Source organism: Rhineura floridana, chromosome 6 (assembly GCF_030035675.1).
Source record: "Rhineura floridana isolate rRhiFlo1 chromosome 6, rRhiFlo1.hap2, whole genome shotgun sequence".
NCBI classification, from domain to species: domain Eukaryota; kingdom Metazoa; phylum Chordata; class Lepidosauria; order Squamata; family Rhineuridae; genus Rhineura; species Rhineura floridana.
This window is the reverse complement of record NC_084485.1, coordinates 8,655,870-8,671,281: the sequence shown is the minus strand read 5'-3', so window position 1 is coordinate 8,671,281 and position 15,412 is coordinate 8,655,870. Positions and strand designations below refer to the sequence as shown.

General features: G+C 42.3%; 1 protein-coding gene across 7 annotated transcripts in view; it reads right to left on the bottom strand.

Moving 5' to 3' along the window:
* Positions 1–15,412, bottom strand: part of RTEL1 (regulator of telomere elongation helicase 1) — a 142,904-nt gene that overhangs the window by 33,473 nt on the left and 94,019 nt on the right. For 6 of the 7 annotated variants that reach the window (XM_061630937.1, XM_061630934.1, XM_061630938.1 and 3 more), the window contains 4 exons: positions 14,336–14,459; positions 8,994–9,141; positions 4,313–4,461; positions 2,635–2,730 (listed from right to left, as the gene is read on the bottom strand). In XM_061630937.1, coding sequence (XP_061486921.1) covers positions 2,635–2,730; positions 4,313–4,461; positions 8,994–9,141; positions 14,336–14,459 — 517 coding nt within the window. The remainder of the gene's footprint in view (positions 1–2,634; positions 2,731–4,312; positions 4,462–8,993; positions 9,142–14,335; positions 14,460–15,412) is intronic. The other variant, XM_061630940.1, reaches the window with a different exon arrangement.

Sequence of the window (15,412 nt, the reverse complement as noted above, 5' to 3'; positions counted from 1 at the left end):
AAATCAGGGGTGGGAAACCTCAGGCCCCAGGACTCTCCTCAGGCCAGTCCCGTCCCACAGGCAAAGGGTCTTGGCAGAGTCAGTTATCTGTTCCTTATACTTTTTGGAATGTCATGGCTTGATCTTGGGAGACCAACGTGGGTGAATGATGATCAAAAATCTTGTTTATTGACAACGTTGTAAAATATATGCCCAACGCGTTTCGGTTGGATGAATTCCAGCCTTCATCAGTGGTACTAATAAGATATGTTAGTTATTCAGCGTTTCGTACAAAATCAATCCGGAGCAGTGTCTCAATATGATTGAGGTGCCTGGTGTTGTGGGAACATAGTTTTTTCATCCTTTTGATAATATCTCAATTGGTTAATTGTCTCCGGCTGGGCTGAAGACTTCTTCCATAAGGAGCTCAGAACTTTGGGTTTTTGTCCCACTTTGTGAGTACCATCATGCTTAAGAACATAAGAACATAAGAAGAGCCTGCTGGATCAGGCCAGTGGCCCATCTAGTCCAGCATCCTGTTCTCACAGTGGCCAACCAGGTGCCTGGGGGAAACCCGCAAGCAGGACCCGAGTGCAAGAACACTCTCCCCTCCTAAGGTTTCCGGCAACTGGTTTTCAGAAGCATGCTGCCTCTGACTAGGGTGGCAGAGCACAGCCATCATGGCTAGTAGCCATTGATAGCCCTGTCCTCCATGAATTTGTCTAATCTTCTTTTAAAGCCGTCCAAGCTGGTGGCCATTACTGCATCTTGTGGGAGCAAATTCCATAGTTTAACTATGCGCTGAGTAAAGAAGTACTTCCTTTTGTCTGTCCTGAATCTTCCAACATTCAGCTTCTTTGAATGTCCACGAGTTCTAGTATTATGAGAGAGGGAGAAGAACTTTTCTCTATCCACTTTCTCAATGCCATGCATAATTTTATACACTTCTATCATGTCTCCTCTGACCCGCCTTTTCTCTAAACTAAAAAGCCTCAAATGCTGCAACCTTTCCTCGTAAGGGAGTCGCTCCATCTCCTTGATCATTCTGGTTGCCCTCTTCTGAACCTTTTCCAACTCTATAATATTCTTTTTGAGATGAGGCGACCAGAACTGTACACAGTATTCCAAATGCGGCCGCACCATAGATTTATACAACGGCATTATGATATCGGCTGTTTTATTTTCAATACCTTTCCTAATTATTGCTAGCATGGAATTTGCCTTTTTCACAGCTGCCGCACACTGGGTCGACATTTTCATCGTGCTGTCCACTACAACCCCGAGGTCTCTCTCCTGGTCAGTCACCGCCAGTTCAGACCCCATGAGCGTATATGTGAAATTCAGATTTTTTGCTCCAATATGCATAATTTTACACTTGTTTATATTGAATTGCATTTGCCATTTTTCCGCCCATTCACTCAGTTTGGAGAGGTCTTTTTGGAGCTCTTCGCAATCCCTTTTTGTTTTAACAACCCTGAACAATTTAGTGTCGTCAGCAAACTTGGCCACTATGCTTCATAGATGATGCTCAGTTGTGGCTCCATTTCCATCCTGACTGGCAAATCCCTGAGGGGAGAAGGCTATTCATCTATAGATCCTATGGTCTGCAAGTATAGATTAGGCAAGAAAGCTTTGTTATTTTGATTTGTGCCAAAAACTCTCTACTTGTATTTCTTACCAACCCTTACCCTGTTTGGGTGTATGGGCTAACAGGATTTGATTTGCTGCTAAAACTAATTTTGTGCTCCTCTTTTTATCTTTTGTACTTTTATGCTTTTCTTTTTCTTTTTTAATAAACTTTAGTTACTTTAACCAACGTGTGTTCACTTCAGAGAAGGTCAGTTCCTAAATTCAGTCCTTGCCATTCGACTACAAACTACTGTGTAACAAAGGAACGTTTTGCCTGAGGCTTTGGAAAGGGCAAGGAGCGTATCTAGGCTCTTGCTCTGAGAAGCTCTGGTGCTTAACTGGGCTCTGAGGTTCCCTTCGCCCCAGAGTGGCTAAACAGCTAGAAGGGTGGTGGCAGTTACTACCTTGCAGGGTTGGTGTGAGTGTGCACAACCTTAGCAAAGCAGGATTTGCTGGGACCAATTGCCCAAGGCTGGGGATTGACTCCTGGGACAGTGAGAGCAGACGGGAAAGAGCTTCCCGCTGTTCACTACAATGCTCCGGATTGATTTTGTACAAAACATTGAATAACTAACATATCTTATTTGTGCCCCTGATGAAGGCTGGAATTCATCCAACCAAAACGTGTTGGGCATATATTTTACAACATTCTCAATAAACAAGATTTTTGATCATCATTCACCCACGTTGGTCTTTCGTCATCCTGGGGTTCCCCCCCTTTTTTTCTTTCTGCTGATTTGGATGCCTTCCACTCCCCTCTCCTCTTTTTTGAACTTGGGACCTTCTACATGCAAGGGATGTGCTCTGTCCCATCCCCAACCCCATTAACAAATTGACAGTGTTATTTCACACAACATTCAAAAGCATGATTAACTCTGCAATTTGACAGGCCCTACTGAAAAACAAAACTCTACACCTGTATAGAAAAACCTCCTTGGTGGTTTAGCGGTACCTAGATTTTTTTTAAGGCTGCGCACACATATATTCCAAGAGTATCCTTTCATTCCAGGCTCTGGGATCACATACCAGATTGCTGACTATCTTGATTTTCTTCCTGCCACCTTTCTGCTCATCCGTGAGCTTCTTCTCATATTGAAGGGAGAGAGTTGACAAACGTTTTGCCTATAAAAATAACAGTTAATATAATCTTCTCCCTCTCTTTTGGAACATTTCTGCACTAAGGACTAGCATTGCTATCTTCCTGGTGTTATTCAAGAACACAAAACCACCTTGGCTCTGACCAAGTCATACAACACATACAAAAAAGTTCACATTTCTGATGAGACACTTGCTGAAGGAACAGAAAGATCTGAGGACAAACAGGAAAACAAAGGGAGGTCACAGTGCTGGAGACAGAGCAGAAGAAACGAAACCCAACGCTTTAGTATGTGGAATTTCCCTGGTTAGAAAGTAATGCTAACACTTCAAAGTCAAGGTCAATCTCTTCTCTTGCATTTCCTACTAGGCATCCATTCAAAAGTGTGAGGGGGAATTAAACAGAAATAGACATAAAAATATGCCGGCAACATTATTCTTGTTCTTGGCTTGTGGACATGTATATACAAGTATTTAAAGTAACACTTGCTCAATAATTTGCTTTTAATAATGTTATTTGTTATTTAATTTTGAGAATTGTTATTTAATTTTGAGAATAATTTTATTGATATATTATGTTCTATTGATGTATTGTTATATTCATGTTTTTATTGTAAGCCGCCTTGAGGGCCTTTTGGCCATAAGGCAGGGTATAAATTTAATAAATAACAACAACAACAATTAATAATAAAGCTAGCTGAACTCAGGGCCAAAACTCACAAGTAGCAGGATTAAATGACTTAAAATAAAATAATAAATAAAAAGTAGCCATGGGAGAGATGGATGTGTGTGAGTGCATGAGACTCATTTGTTTTTGCTTATCGCCCAAATAGCACAGGGAATTTTATCAGGAAAACAGCATAAGGGGAAAGGGTTAACCCCCCACCCCACCCCCAGCACTATGGTGTGAACTGACTAGCCTCCCTTCCCACTCATGTGGCTGATTTTTTTTTTTTACCAATGATGCAGGTATGGGAAACTTTAGCCCTCCAGATGTTGCCGAACGATAATGATCATCCTGCGCCATTGGCCACATTGGCTGGAGCTGAAAGGAGTTGCAGTTCAGCAACATCTGGAGGACCTAAGGTTCCTACACCTGTAATAACGGATCTCCATTGTCTCATCTACTGTGGCTCTGAGATGGTGCCTTTAAAGTGGACTCCCTCCTAAGGAAATGGTTTTGCCTCTGCCATGCTCCCACAAAAGACGATGTGTATGTTGTTTACAAAAATGCAATACCGAGTAGCCAAACTTCATTCTAGAAAAAGCAGTGTTTTTATCTAACTGTATCTACAACAGTAAAACAAGGTCGTAAGTATGAAACATGCAGACGCTGAAGAAAATGGAGAAGCCTTCACTCTTCGGGATCTACTGAAATATTAGGAACACGACTGTACACCTACCTGTACTCACAGTGTTCAGTGTAGCGTGAAAGAGACTCTGATACAAAGGCATGTAAGCTCTTTATTGTTTGGCCCTTGTGTGATACCTCTGCAGCCCAAGGTCTCTGCCTAACAGCAAACAACCGTACTACGCGCTTTGATGAGGGTGGGAAGTGGCGGGAAAGTAGGGACTAGTAGGCACTGCCACTCAAACTGGGCACGCATACCTTTTCTTCTCCTGGCAAGCTGTCTTCCTCGCCTGCCTCTCTGCCAGTCTTCTCATTGCACTCCAGTGCAGCTAGGAGGCCACCAGGCTGTTTCCTTGAGGAACTTGGACCTTGTTCATACTCTACACACAGGTTGGCCACTCTGTTGTCTAAGATAAGATACATAGCCTATAAGTACTTACATTCTGAATGTCGTAATTCATTTCTCTCCACTTAGGATTCTTTAAGTTTGCAGGAGGAGGAACAGAAGAATTATATCCAGTTTAGATGTTCAGAGTATCTTTGAAGCATCCTACAATTAATGCAAACTTCTGGCCTCGGACAGTTAAGTATCTCCTTTACATAAAAAAAGTCTGTTTTCTGATTTCGTAGGGGCCAAAATATTTTGGGCATGTGGGTCACAAGTAAAGTCTGTTGTATAGCAGTGTTGTGTCACTCTAGGACATAGTAAACATGTAGTGTCTTGGTGTGCTTTTCCCTCCAAACCCCCAAGTTAGGACACTAGGCATCAGCACAGCACACAATAGCAGGCAAGAGCATGGTCAACTCCTGCAGCGGTATGGGTTCTCCCATTCAAATCTAGATGTGTCACTAATACCTGCTGCCCATGTTACCTACTACATCTGACACTGGTTTATTTATTTATTATTTGACTTATATGCCGCCCTTCCTCCCAGCAGGAGCCCAGGGCGGCAAACAGAAATGCTAAAAACACTTTAAAACGTCATAAAAACAGACCTTAAAATACATTAAAACAACGTTAAAAACATTTTTTTAAAAAAGCTTTAAAAACATCTTTTAAAAAAGGGTTAAACAATTATAAAAAAAACATATTAACAAGCAGTTCTAACACAGACTGTAATAGGTCTCAACTTAAAATCCTCGTTGAAAAGAGGAAAGTCTTCAAAAGGTGCTGAAAAGATAACAGAGATGGCGCCTGCCTAATATTCAAGGGGAGGGAATTCCATAGGGTAGGTGCCGCCACACTAAAGGTCCGTTTCCTGTATTGTGCAGAACGAACCACCTGATAAGATGGTCTCTGCAGGAGGCCCTCACCTGCAGAGCGCAGTGATCGACTGGGCATATAAGGGGTAAGACAGTCTTTCAGGTATCCTTGTCCCAAGCTGTATATGGCTTACACACCTATGATGTCCTTTTCTATTCAACTTGTTCAACCTCTAAGAAAGGACATTCCATGCAGTCCTTAAGTAGCTTGTTCCAAACTGGACTGCTTTTGGGAAAGTTTTTCCTTGTATTTAACTGAAATCTACCTTTCTGCACTTTAGCCCATTGTTTTTTGTCTTATTCTCATCAGAAAGGATGGTCACTCTTCTTTCTACCATCCTTGTTAATATCTTCAAAATGGCTGAACAGCTTCTTCACTTTTTTTGAGGGCTTTAATCACCCTCATAGGTCTTTTTTAAAACTTTCAAATTTACAGCATCTCTAAACTAAACTATGAGGGCTCAAAAGTGAAAATGTGGTGTTGCAATTCCACAAACAACAGTACCACCACTTTCCCTGCTATATAGGGGCGACAGTGTATGTGACTGGATCAGCTCTGGTCCTCCTTAAAGAGACTTCTGCAGATGTAGTTGGAAGTGGTATGCTTACCACCAGCTGGAAACCACAGGAGGGAAGGGTGCTCTTGTACTCAAGTCCTGTTTGTTGGCTTCACATTAGGCATCTAGCTGGCCACTTTGAAAATAGGATGTTGGACTAGATAGGCCACTGGCCTGATCCAGCAGGCTCTTCTTATGTTCCTATGGAGGCTGTTGTTACAAACTGCAGGTGCTGGCTAATTGCCAATGACTCTCCCTAGAAGACACTACAGCCTATTGTAACTGGATCACAGACACATATGCTCTTCTCAGATAAGACAGCCTGAGAAACCTTGATCAGTTGTGCAACGTTTTAGGAAGAGGTATAGTCAAATGAATGAATGACACATATGCTTTTTAAAGCTAAAAAAGAAAAACAGAAACACAAAGCAAGATGATAATACTTTGACCCAGTTCGCATAGACAAACAAGCAAACATGAGTTCCTGGAGCTTTAACTGGTGCAAACACAGCTGCAAGGGTTCTGAATGGTACACCAAGAATGAACTATGTAACACCAGCCCTGTGGGAATTGCACTGGCAGCTGGTTTGCTATGCTACTGGGCCCAGTTCCAGGTATTAACTTTGGCCTATAGTTCTCAATGATACCTGAAAGAGTGCCTCTCCTGATATCTGTTGTCACAAGCCTTATGATGTGCAGGGGAGGCCCTTCTGATGGTACAAAGTGGCGTGATCTGTTATGCGAGCAAGTGGAATAGGGCATTTTCTGTGATGGTGCCCCATTTATGGCTCACTCTCCCTTTGATGTGCAGGTGTCTCCCACATTCAGCTCTTTTTGGTGTTTACTTAAAATGAGTCTTTTTATCAAGGCAGTTTGGAGAATGAGTTTTGCTGATGTTGTTTTATTGACTGGGTTATGTTTTTGTAGTTGTGATTGCAATGTATATTAATGTGTTTATATTAGAGATATATTGTGTATTCATTTGCACGCCATCCTGGGATTCTTCAGGATGAAGGGCATTCTAAAAGTTAAACAAACGATAAATCAGAAGGTTGGGGAAATAAGGATTTGACAGCAGCTTTAGTCCACATGAGAGCGTTAAGATGATGTCTGTAGGCAGAAAAGGCAGCACAAGTAAATGAGACAAAAATCTGGGAATACACAAAAAATGCATGTATTAGAATTTGGGAAAATTCTTGCTTACCATGGTAAACATTAAGCTCCTAGGGGAAATAAGAACATAAGAAGAGCCTGCTGGATCAGGCCAGTGGCCCATCTAGTCCAGCATCCTGTTCTCACAGTGGCCAACCAGGTGCCTGGGGGAAGCCCGCAAGCAGGACCCGAGTGCAAGAACACTCTCCCCTCCTGAGGCTTCCGGCAACTGGTTTTCAGAAGTATGCTGCCTCTGACTAGGCTGGCACAGCACAGCCATCACGGCTAGTAGCCATTGATGCTAGTAGCCCTGAGGGCTAGTAGCCCTGGCCTCCTCGCCCTGCTGCCAAACTCGCTCTGCTGCTTAACTCGCCTTGACGCTTCGTCAGCTGGGGCTCCCTCTAGCTCATGGAGCAGGCTCCCTCACTAGGTGCTCTGACTTTATATGTGACTTATATCAACTTTTTCAAAGGAGTTTTTAAAAGATGTATCTGAAGAGACTTAAGGCAGAGAGTACACAGAGGACTGTGCCTCAGGTCAAATGTGCTGAATCTATGTGCTTATCATTCTGGTGCCAATAAGCACATTTGGCAACAGGCTGACACTGGTGGTAAGGGCATGGAAACCACCTTTCAGTGACTCACATTCATTTGCAGGTTCAATCTGACTTCTTCCTTTAAGGAAACCACAATTGGGGGAAAGGTAATGGGGGTGATGATTAAATTAGATTGAACCAAAAATTCTTTCGTTCTTTGTCATTTCAAATTCCTTCTTAATTAAAAGTGACCCTGCCATGTGCACTATTTTTTTTACTTTATTTAACAAGATTTATATACCTCTAAGTGGTTTACATAAAACAATATAAAATATTCATGTAGAATAAACAATTTTTGTATAAATTAAACTATATTTAATACACACTGCAGGATTTTGCCATAGCTCAGTGGTAGAGCATCTGCCTGCATGCAGAAGGTCCAACGGTCAATCCCTGGCATCATCCCTGGTCAATCCCCGGAGTTTAGGAGACTCCTGCCTAAAACTCCGGAGAGTTGCTGCCAGTCAGTGTAGAAAACATTGAGGTAATAGACCAATGGTCCGACTCAGTATAAGGCAGCTTTCTATGTTCCTATGTACCCAAAGAACCACCTGTGGCCATATGGACCTAACTGGGTCCTGAGATTGACTTCACAGCTCCTGTTTTCTGGTGTACCACTAAGAAGCATCAGATTGGCAGGCAGCAGGGACAGGGCCTTTTCAGTGGTGTCCTCTGTAGTTCCCTCTGCTGTGAGGTTTTATGGCCCCTTCATTAGCGACTTTTAAGCAGATTTAAAAAACCTTTTAATTTCACTTTGCTTTTTATTGGTGCTTTTGTTGCTGCTGTTTTAATTGTTGCTTTACTGGTTTCATTTTTCATTTTATTGTTTCATATACTGTATTTATTCATTGCTGTAAGTTGCCTTTATTCTAAAAAGCAGGATATAAACATTGTCTTTAAAAGCAGGCCAAAATAGAAAGTATTGCTGGAGCCTAGTTTGGATGTAACCAGGGCATGTGTAACTCAAGCCAGGTCTGTTTTCTCTAGATAGGGCTAGAGCTGGTGAACAAGTTGAAGGTGGTAAAACGATACTCCTAGCCACTGGTGCCACCTGCACTTTCATAGGTAGTGCCAAGTCCCAGAGAATCCCCAGACTTTCAGAGAGAGTGCAATCCCACTGAAACTTTGTTCCAAACTTTCATCCAATTCAAACTTTTTCTCAACAGTACTTCTGTCTTGTATAAACAAAGCTTCAGCTTGCTTGCCCTCATCTATCCCAGAACTGCCTTTAGACACATATTCAGGGTTTCCACTTTTTCCTCGCTGATTTTGCTGACATTCTGTGACCTCAGCACCCCTAGCACCTTTTTAGATTCTGAGGAGAAATTATTGTAATATCTATTTTGCCCAAGAAGAAGAGGCACCTGCTTACCAATGCTCTTTCTTTTCAAACTTGGAACATGGTCATCCAAATTGCTGGCTTTTGTCACGGAAAGGAACTGCTCACTTGAAGCAGAAGGTGTGGAGCTACCTTCTCCAGTGGTGGTGCAAGAAGGAACACGAGGTGGGGGTGGGGGCATCTGCACACAAATCAGAAACATTACACAAAAGAAAAACACAAATTTTTAACTTCTGACATCTTAGCAACAAAATAAAAAAAAATCTCACTTGAACTCAGCAGCCTGATTTGCACATTATTTTAAACCAGGAGTCGCCAACCTTGAAAGCGCATAGATCCTGAAAGATGAAGAATGCCACTCTTCCCATTTCCTCCTTCAGCTCTATGTACTTCTCAACAGAGACATAGATAACCGCTCTCACTATCTCATAACCAAGGGATCAGTGAATCCGGGGGGAGAGCTCAGAGGCTTCATGGGCACCAGGGACAGACCTCAAGAGTGCTATTGGCAACTGCTGCTTTAATCCACAGGTTAAATTAAACTACTATTTAACATGAACGAGCAATATACTCATAGGGCATGCTGCTCAAAAGTCCCTTGCGCTCTTGCCCTGCTTCTTTTCTCAGCGCATCAAGGAGGAAAAAAACTGGAGGCTAGCTTGCAAATATGTGTGGACCAGCACTCATGGTTTGTTTGAACGTTTCACAAACGTTCATGGTTTGTGAGATGAACAAACCATGAATGCTGGTTCTCACATAATGGCAAGCCAGCCTCTGATTTGTTTCTTTCCCGATGCACTAAAGAAAGGGGAGAAGCACTGTGACGGCTTTAGAGAAGTGTACACTACTAGCAGATTGCTCATTCACATTAAACCATAGCTTATTTTACACTATGGTTTAAAGCAGGGGTCACCAACAAGGTGCCCATGGGTGCAATGGCAACCTTGAGATCTTCCCTAGTGCCCATAAAGCGATGTGTGAATCAGGACTGTGTGATGGCAGTTATATGAAGTAATAGCACATTAAAAGGAGCGGGAACTGAGCTGAACATCTCTCACATCCTCCAGTATTGGTCAAAAGAGTTCCCAAATGACAAAATCAAATCAGTAAGGTAGATGGATTGCTCTAAGTCTGATTTACGTTCCATCCAAATATATGCACAGCGTCCTGTCCTGTTCCCACATTTAATTATAGTTTTCTTTTTGGGGGGGATCTACACACAATTATTTTTTTAGAAGTATTTATGAAGTAATCCAAAGGCTGGCTTTCAACCTTCCCCTTCCCCTTTTAAAATATATAATGTTATATGCCTTCAAGCTGGGTACGATTTATGGAGAACCTATGAATCAGTGACCTCCAAGAGCATCTGTCATGAAACAACCTGTTCAGATCTTGTAAGTTCAGGTCTGTGGCTTCCTTTATGCAACCAATCCATCTCTTGTTTGGCCTTCCTCTTTTCTACTCCCTTCCATTTTTCCCAGCATTATTGTCTTTTCTAGTGAATCATGTCTTCTCATGAGGTGTCCAAAGTATGATAACCTCAGTTTCATCATTTTAACTTCTAGAGATAGTTCTGGTTTAATTTGTTCTAACACCCAATTATTTGTCTTTTTTGCAGTCCATTACATGTGCAAAGCTCTCTTCCAACACCACATTTAAAATGAGTTGATTTATCAGCTTTTTTAACTGTCCAACTTTCACATCATAGAGATCAGGAGTACCGTGGTCTGAATGATCTTGACTTTAGTGTTCAGTGAGACATCTTTGCATTTGAAGACCTTTTCTAGTTCTCTCACAGCTGCCCTCCCCAGTCCTAGCCTTCTTCTAATTTCTTGACATTGTCTCCATTTTGGTTAATGATTGTGCCGAGGTATTGATAATCCTTGTCCTCGTTGTCAACTTTACAGTTACACAAATCTTCTGTTGTAATTATTTTAGTCTTCTTGGTATTCAGCTGTAGTTCTGCTTTTGTGCTTTCCTTTTTAACTTTCATCAGCATTCGTTTCTAATCATTACTGGTTTCTGCTAGTAGTATGGTATCATCTGCGTATCTTAAATTATTGATTTCTCCAGCTTTCGCACCTCCTTTGTCTTGGTCCAATCCCGCTTTCCATATGTGTTCTACATATAGATTAAACAAACAGGGCGATATCCTAGTCCAGCATCCTGTTCTCATAGTGGCCAACCAGTTGCCCATGGAAAGCCCACAAGCATCCAGTGGAAGAACACTCTCCCCTCCTGTGATTTCTAGCAACTGGTATTCAGAAGCATACCGTCTCCAATATAGGGGCCAAGCATAGTCGTCATGGCTAGTAGCCACTGATAGCCTCATCCTCCATGAATTTGTCTAATTCTCTTTTACAGCCATCCAAGTTGGTGGCCATCACTGCCTCTTGTGGAAATGAATTCCATAGTTTAGTTATGCATTATGTGAAGGAGTACTTCCTTTTGTCTGTCCTGATCTTCCAACATTCAGCTTCATTGGATGTCCGTGAGTTCTAGTTATGAGAGATGGAGATAAGCTTTTTTCTATCCATTTTCTCCATGCCATGCATACTTTTCTACACATCTATCATGCCACCTCTTACTTGCCTTTTCTCCAAGCTAAAACATTTAGCTCCAAAGAGAGGTGTTGCTCCTTCCCCTTGATCATTTTGGTTGCCTTTTTCTGAACCTTTTCAGCTCTACAATATCCTTTTTGAGGTGAGGTGAACATGGGTGAGCCTAAACTTCTTTCGGTTCACTTTCCCTGGGAGAGGCAGCACACCAACATGTATGTATAGCAAAGAGGACCACATTCCAATATGCACATAAATCTGGAAGATGGAGATCATGCGAGTCAATTTCGGAATGTGGGCCAATCTAGTTCCACAAGCAACCCTACACTGGTATTGGAATTTAAGAAATAAGAATTGGTTTGCTGGAACACATCAAAGATCTATCCATTCCTATGCAGTATCCAACACCCTCGTTCCACTAGCGCAAGGATTTATGGTTGTGCAACAAAACTTTTCCCTTCTCCTCCCCCCATGCCCTCCCCAAATCTGTTCCTGAGGGTTGGAGGAGCCCCCAGAACAGATTTAGGGAGCAAACTTATTTAGGGTGAGGGGCACAGAGAGGCAAAAGGTCCACCTTGCAAGCAGAAACCCTTACGCTAACGGAACAAGAAACTTAGGGCTACTTTCAATATCAGCCCAACATTCTGTTGGCAACAGTAACCAACTGAATGCTAAAAGCCAAAGGTGATACCACCCCAGAATCTGGTCAGGGGAACAAAGGAGCTGCCTTATATCAACTCAGATCATTGGTTTATCTAGCTCAGTACTGCTGGCACCGACTGGCAGTGGCTCTCCAGAGCTTCAGGCACGGATCTTTCCCCAGCCCTGCCTGGAGATGTCAGGGACTGAACCTGAAACCTTCTGCACACGAAGCATGTGCTCCACCACTGGTCCAAAGCCACTCCCTTTAACTGTAATTAAGAACTGCTGGGATTTATAAAACCATGTGCTTCTCATCTGAGATAAGATCAACATCAAGTTTACTTCCTTTGCATACCTGACTGTTAGGGTCAAATGAGGCATGGTGATGGCAGCTGTGCTTACTTAATCATGTGCCAACTATTCATGACTAAAGGGGGCAGACTGGGGGGGGTGTCTGATTTTTCCATCAAAAAGGGAAAGCAGGTGAGGGAAGTTGGAATCTCCCTAGCCTTACCTGCCCCCTCTTCCAGCACTTTCTTCCCAGCCTCGCTCCAATAATGAAAGTGAGCCAGACTGGGAGAAGAGTGCAATGGGTGGAGAAGCATTTGGGGAGGTGGAGGGAAGACTGGGGAGCCTCTTGTTTTTGTTCATTTATTTTTAAGGCGATTTCTCTTCCCATCCTTCTACTACACATCTCTAAAGGAGGGTCAGCGACATGCACACCTGTGCAAGCTGGGTCTGGTGGGAGCGTAGTCCAAAGCATTTGGAGGGGATCAGGATGATGAAGGCAGCGCTATGTAATGTAAAATTTAGACCCATCCCAGAAATAATATGCCATGAAAGGAATGAACCCCATAGAACAGTCAAAACTTTTATTGTTGGGTATGCCTTTTGGAGTGCACTAGAATCAAACTGTCTGAATGCTTGATAACAGAGTTGCTATATCAGACAACTGAATGAAAAAACTAATGACTAAAGGGAAACCTAATAAAGAGAAAACTAAACGACTTGGCCTACAGCTGTACTTACTAATTGTTCTCTTTCTCCCCCACCCTCATGAGCAGTTGAAATAGCTGAACAGCAAGGGACTCAGTGGGAAACTCTCCCGCACTCTCTGCCTCATCTTCATCTGTAAAACGGAAATAATTGAGACCTCTCTCACATGGTGAGAGATCTTTATATATGCAAAGCAAGAAGCAAGAGATTTCTGCAGATACACGTGAGGTTTTTTCAGTCCAAGGGCCCCACTGTATTCTGAACTCTAGAATTTTCTACATCCAGAAAAAAGCTACAACATAAAGTTTCTTTTCCAAAATGTTTGGCCAGCATTGGGAAGCCTTTTGTTGTTCTGTATATTAATGTGTTGCATCTTTTCTGGTTGATAAGATATAGCTGTGTGACAATATGTATAGGGATATGGCCACTCTCTGCGGCCACTGTAAAGAAGCAGTGCTAAAGGTTGCTTAATACACTGCAGTGTTAATGGATCCACATTACAAACCTATTTCCTAGCCTATAGCTCAGAGGAACAGCACGTTTTGCATGCAGAAAGTCCCAGGCTCAATTTGTGACACCTCTTCATAAGACCTTGGAGAGCCTCTGGTAGACAGAGTAGGCTCTGTTGAGCTAGATAAATCAACAGTTTGACTTGTATAAAAGCAGTTCCATATGTCAACTGAACAGGCCAGTCTGTGTGTCCTTTTGGGTTTAAAATTGCAACATTTAATCAGATCTTCAGAGAACGCTCATTTTATTGATTCTGAGTCCAAAGAGTCCCGTGCATAACTCAAGTGCTCCCTAACATGCACTGCCTAACTTCCTCATGTTCTAGGAGACTCCAAAACTCTTGGGAACGGTATGAAGGGTACAGGAACTGAGATGACCAAGGGGGTGACAGAAGTGCAGAAAGTGAGTTTTTCTTGCTTTGACTAGCCTTAATAGCAGGATGTGGGAAACAGACAGTCTTGGAGATGCAGAGATTTCAAAAGTAGAACTCGGGGCATGCATGTACTTCTGTTAAAAACTGAACAATTGTTCATGCTGCGAACACTAAAGAGTATCACGGTCCAAAAGCAGCCTGTGAACAATTTAGGCAGCCATATGCCTCTGGAATGCTTGTCATCTTCAGACTTCTTAAAAACTACTAGCTTTCACCTGTAGTTGCTTGATACCTACACTTTTTTGTGCAAAACGGAAGAACTGAGACACGTCTCTGACTGCATGCCCAAAATTTTCATAAATCTTGATGTGAGGACGGACCCAGGAAGGCAGTTGGGCTCTTGCATCTGTATTCATGAACCTGTTGGGAATTGGAAAAGAACACTAGTCAGCTCTGTCAAAAACAGTTTTTCCAGGCCAAGCAAAAGTCAGAGAAGAGGATAAGCAGTATCCTTATGTTTACATTTGGAACGGACCAAGGAATTTCAGAAGAAAATCACCCTGTACTTTATAGATTACAGCAAAGCCTTTGACTGTGTAGATCAAGAAAAACTATGCAATGCTTTGAAAGAAATGGGGGTGCCACAGCATCTAATTGTCCTGATGCGCAACCTATACTCTGGACAAGAGGCTATTGCGAGGACAGAATATGGAGAAAACGATTGGTTCCCAATTGGAAAGGGTGTGAGATGGGTGTATTTTATCACCTTATTTATTTAATCTATACGCCGAACATATCATATGGAAAGCAGAATTGGACCAAGATGAAGGAGGTGTGAAAATTGGAGTGAGAAATATCAATATTTAAGATATGCAGACGATACCATACTACTAGCACAAAACAGGAATGATTTGAAACGAATGCTGATGAAAGTTAAAGAGGAAAGCACAAAAGCAGGACTACAGCTGAACGTCAAAAAAGACTAAAATAATGACAACAGAAGATTTATGTAACTTTACAGTTGACAATGAGGACACTGAACTTGTCAAGGATTATCAATATCTTGGCACAGTAATGGATGAAATACAACACTCCTGCAGGTGTTTGACCACATCTCCAGATGGAGATGGTCATGAGTATAATGTGGCTTGGCTTTTTATATGCTTTCTTATCAGCAAGAATGCCTTCTTACAACCCTTAGCTTCCTCATCTCTCCAGTAACACTAGCCTCAGTATCTTCTGAGGGACACCATAAAACTGCCTTAAATGGTGTTCCAGCAGCTGCCTATAGTGATATCAGGTGTTTACAAAAAATAAAGGAGAGTTGGCTGCCTTCCTAGACATGTTATCTCTCTGTACTCTTGTTAAAGAAC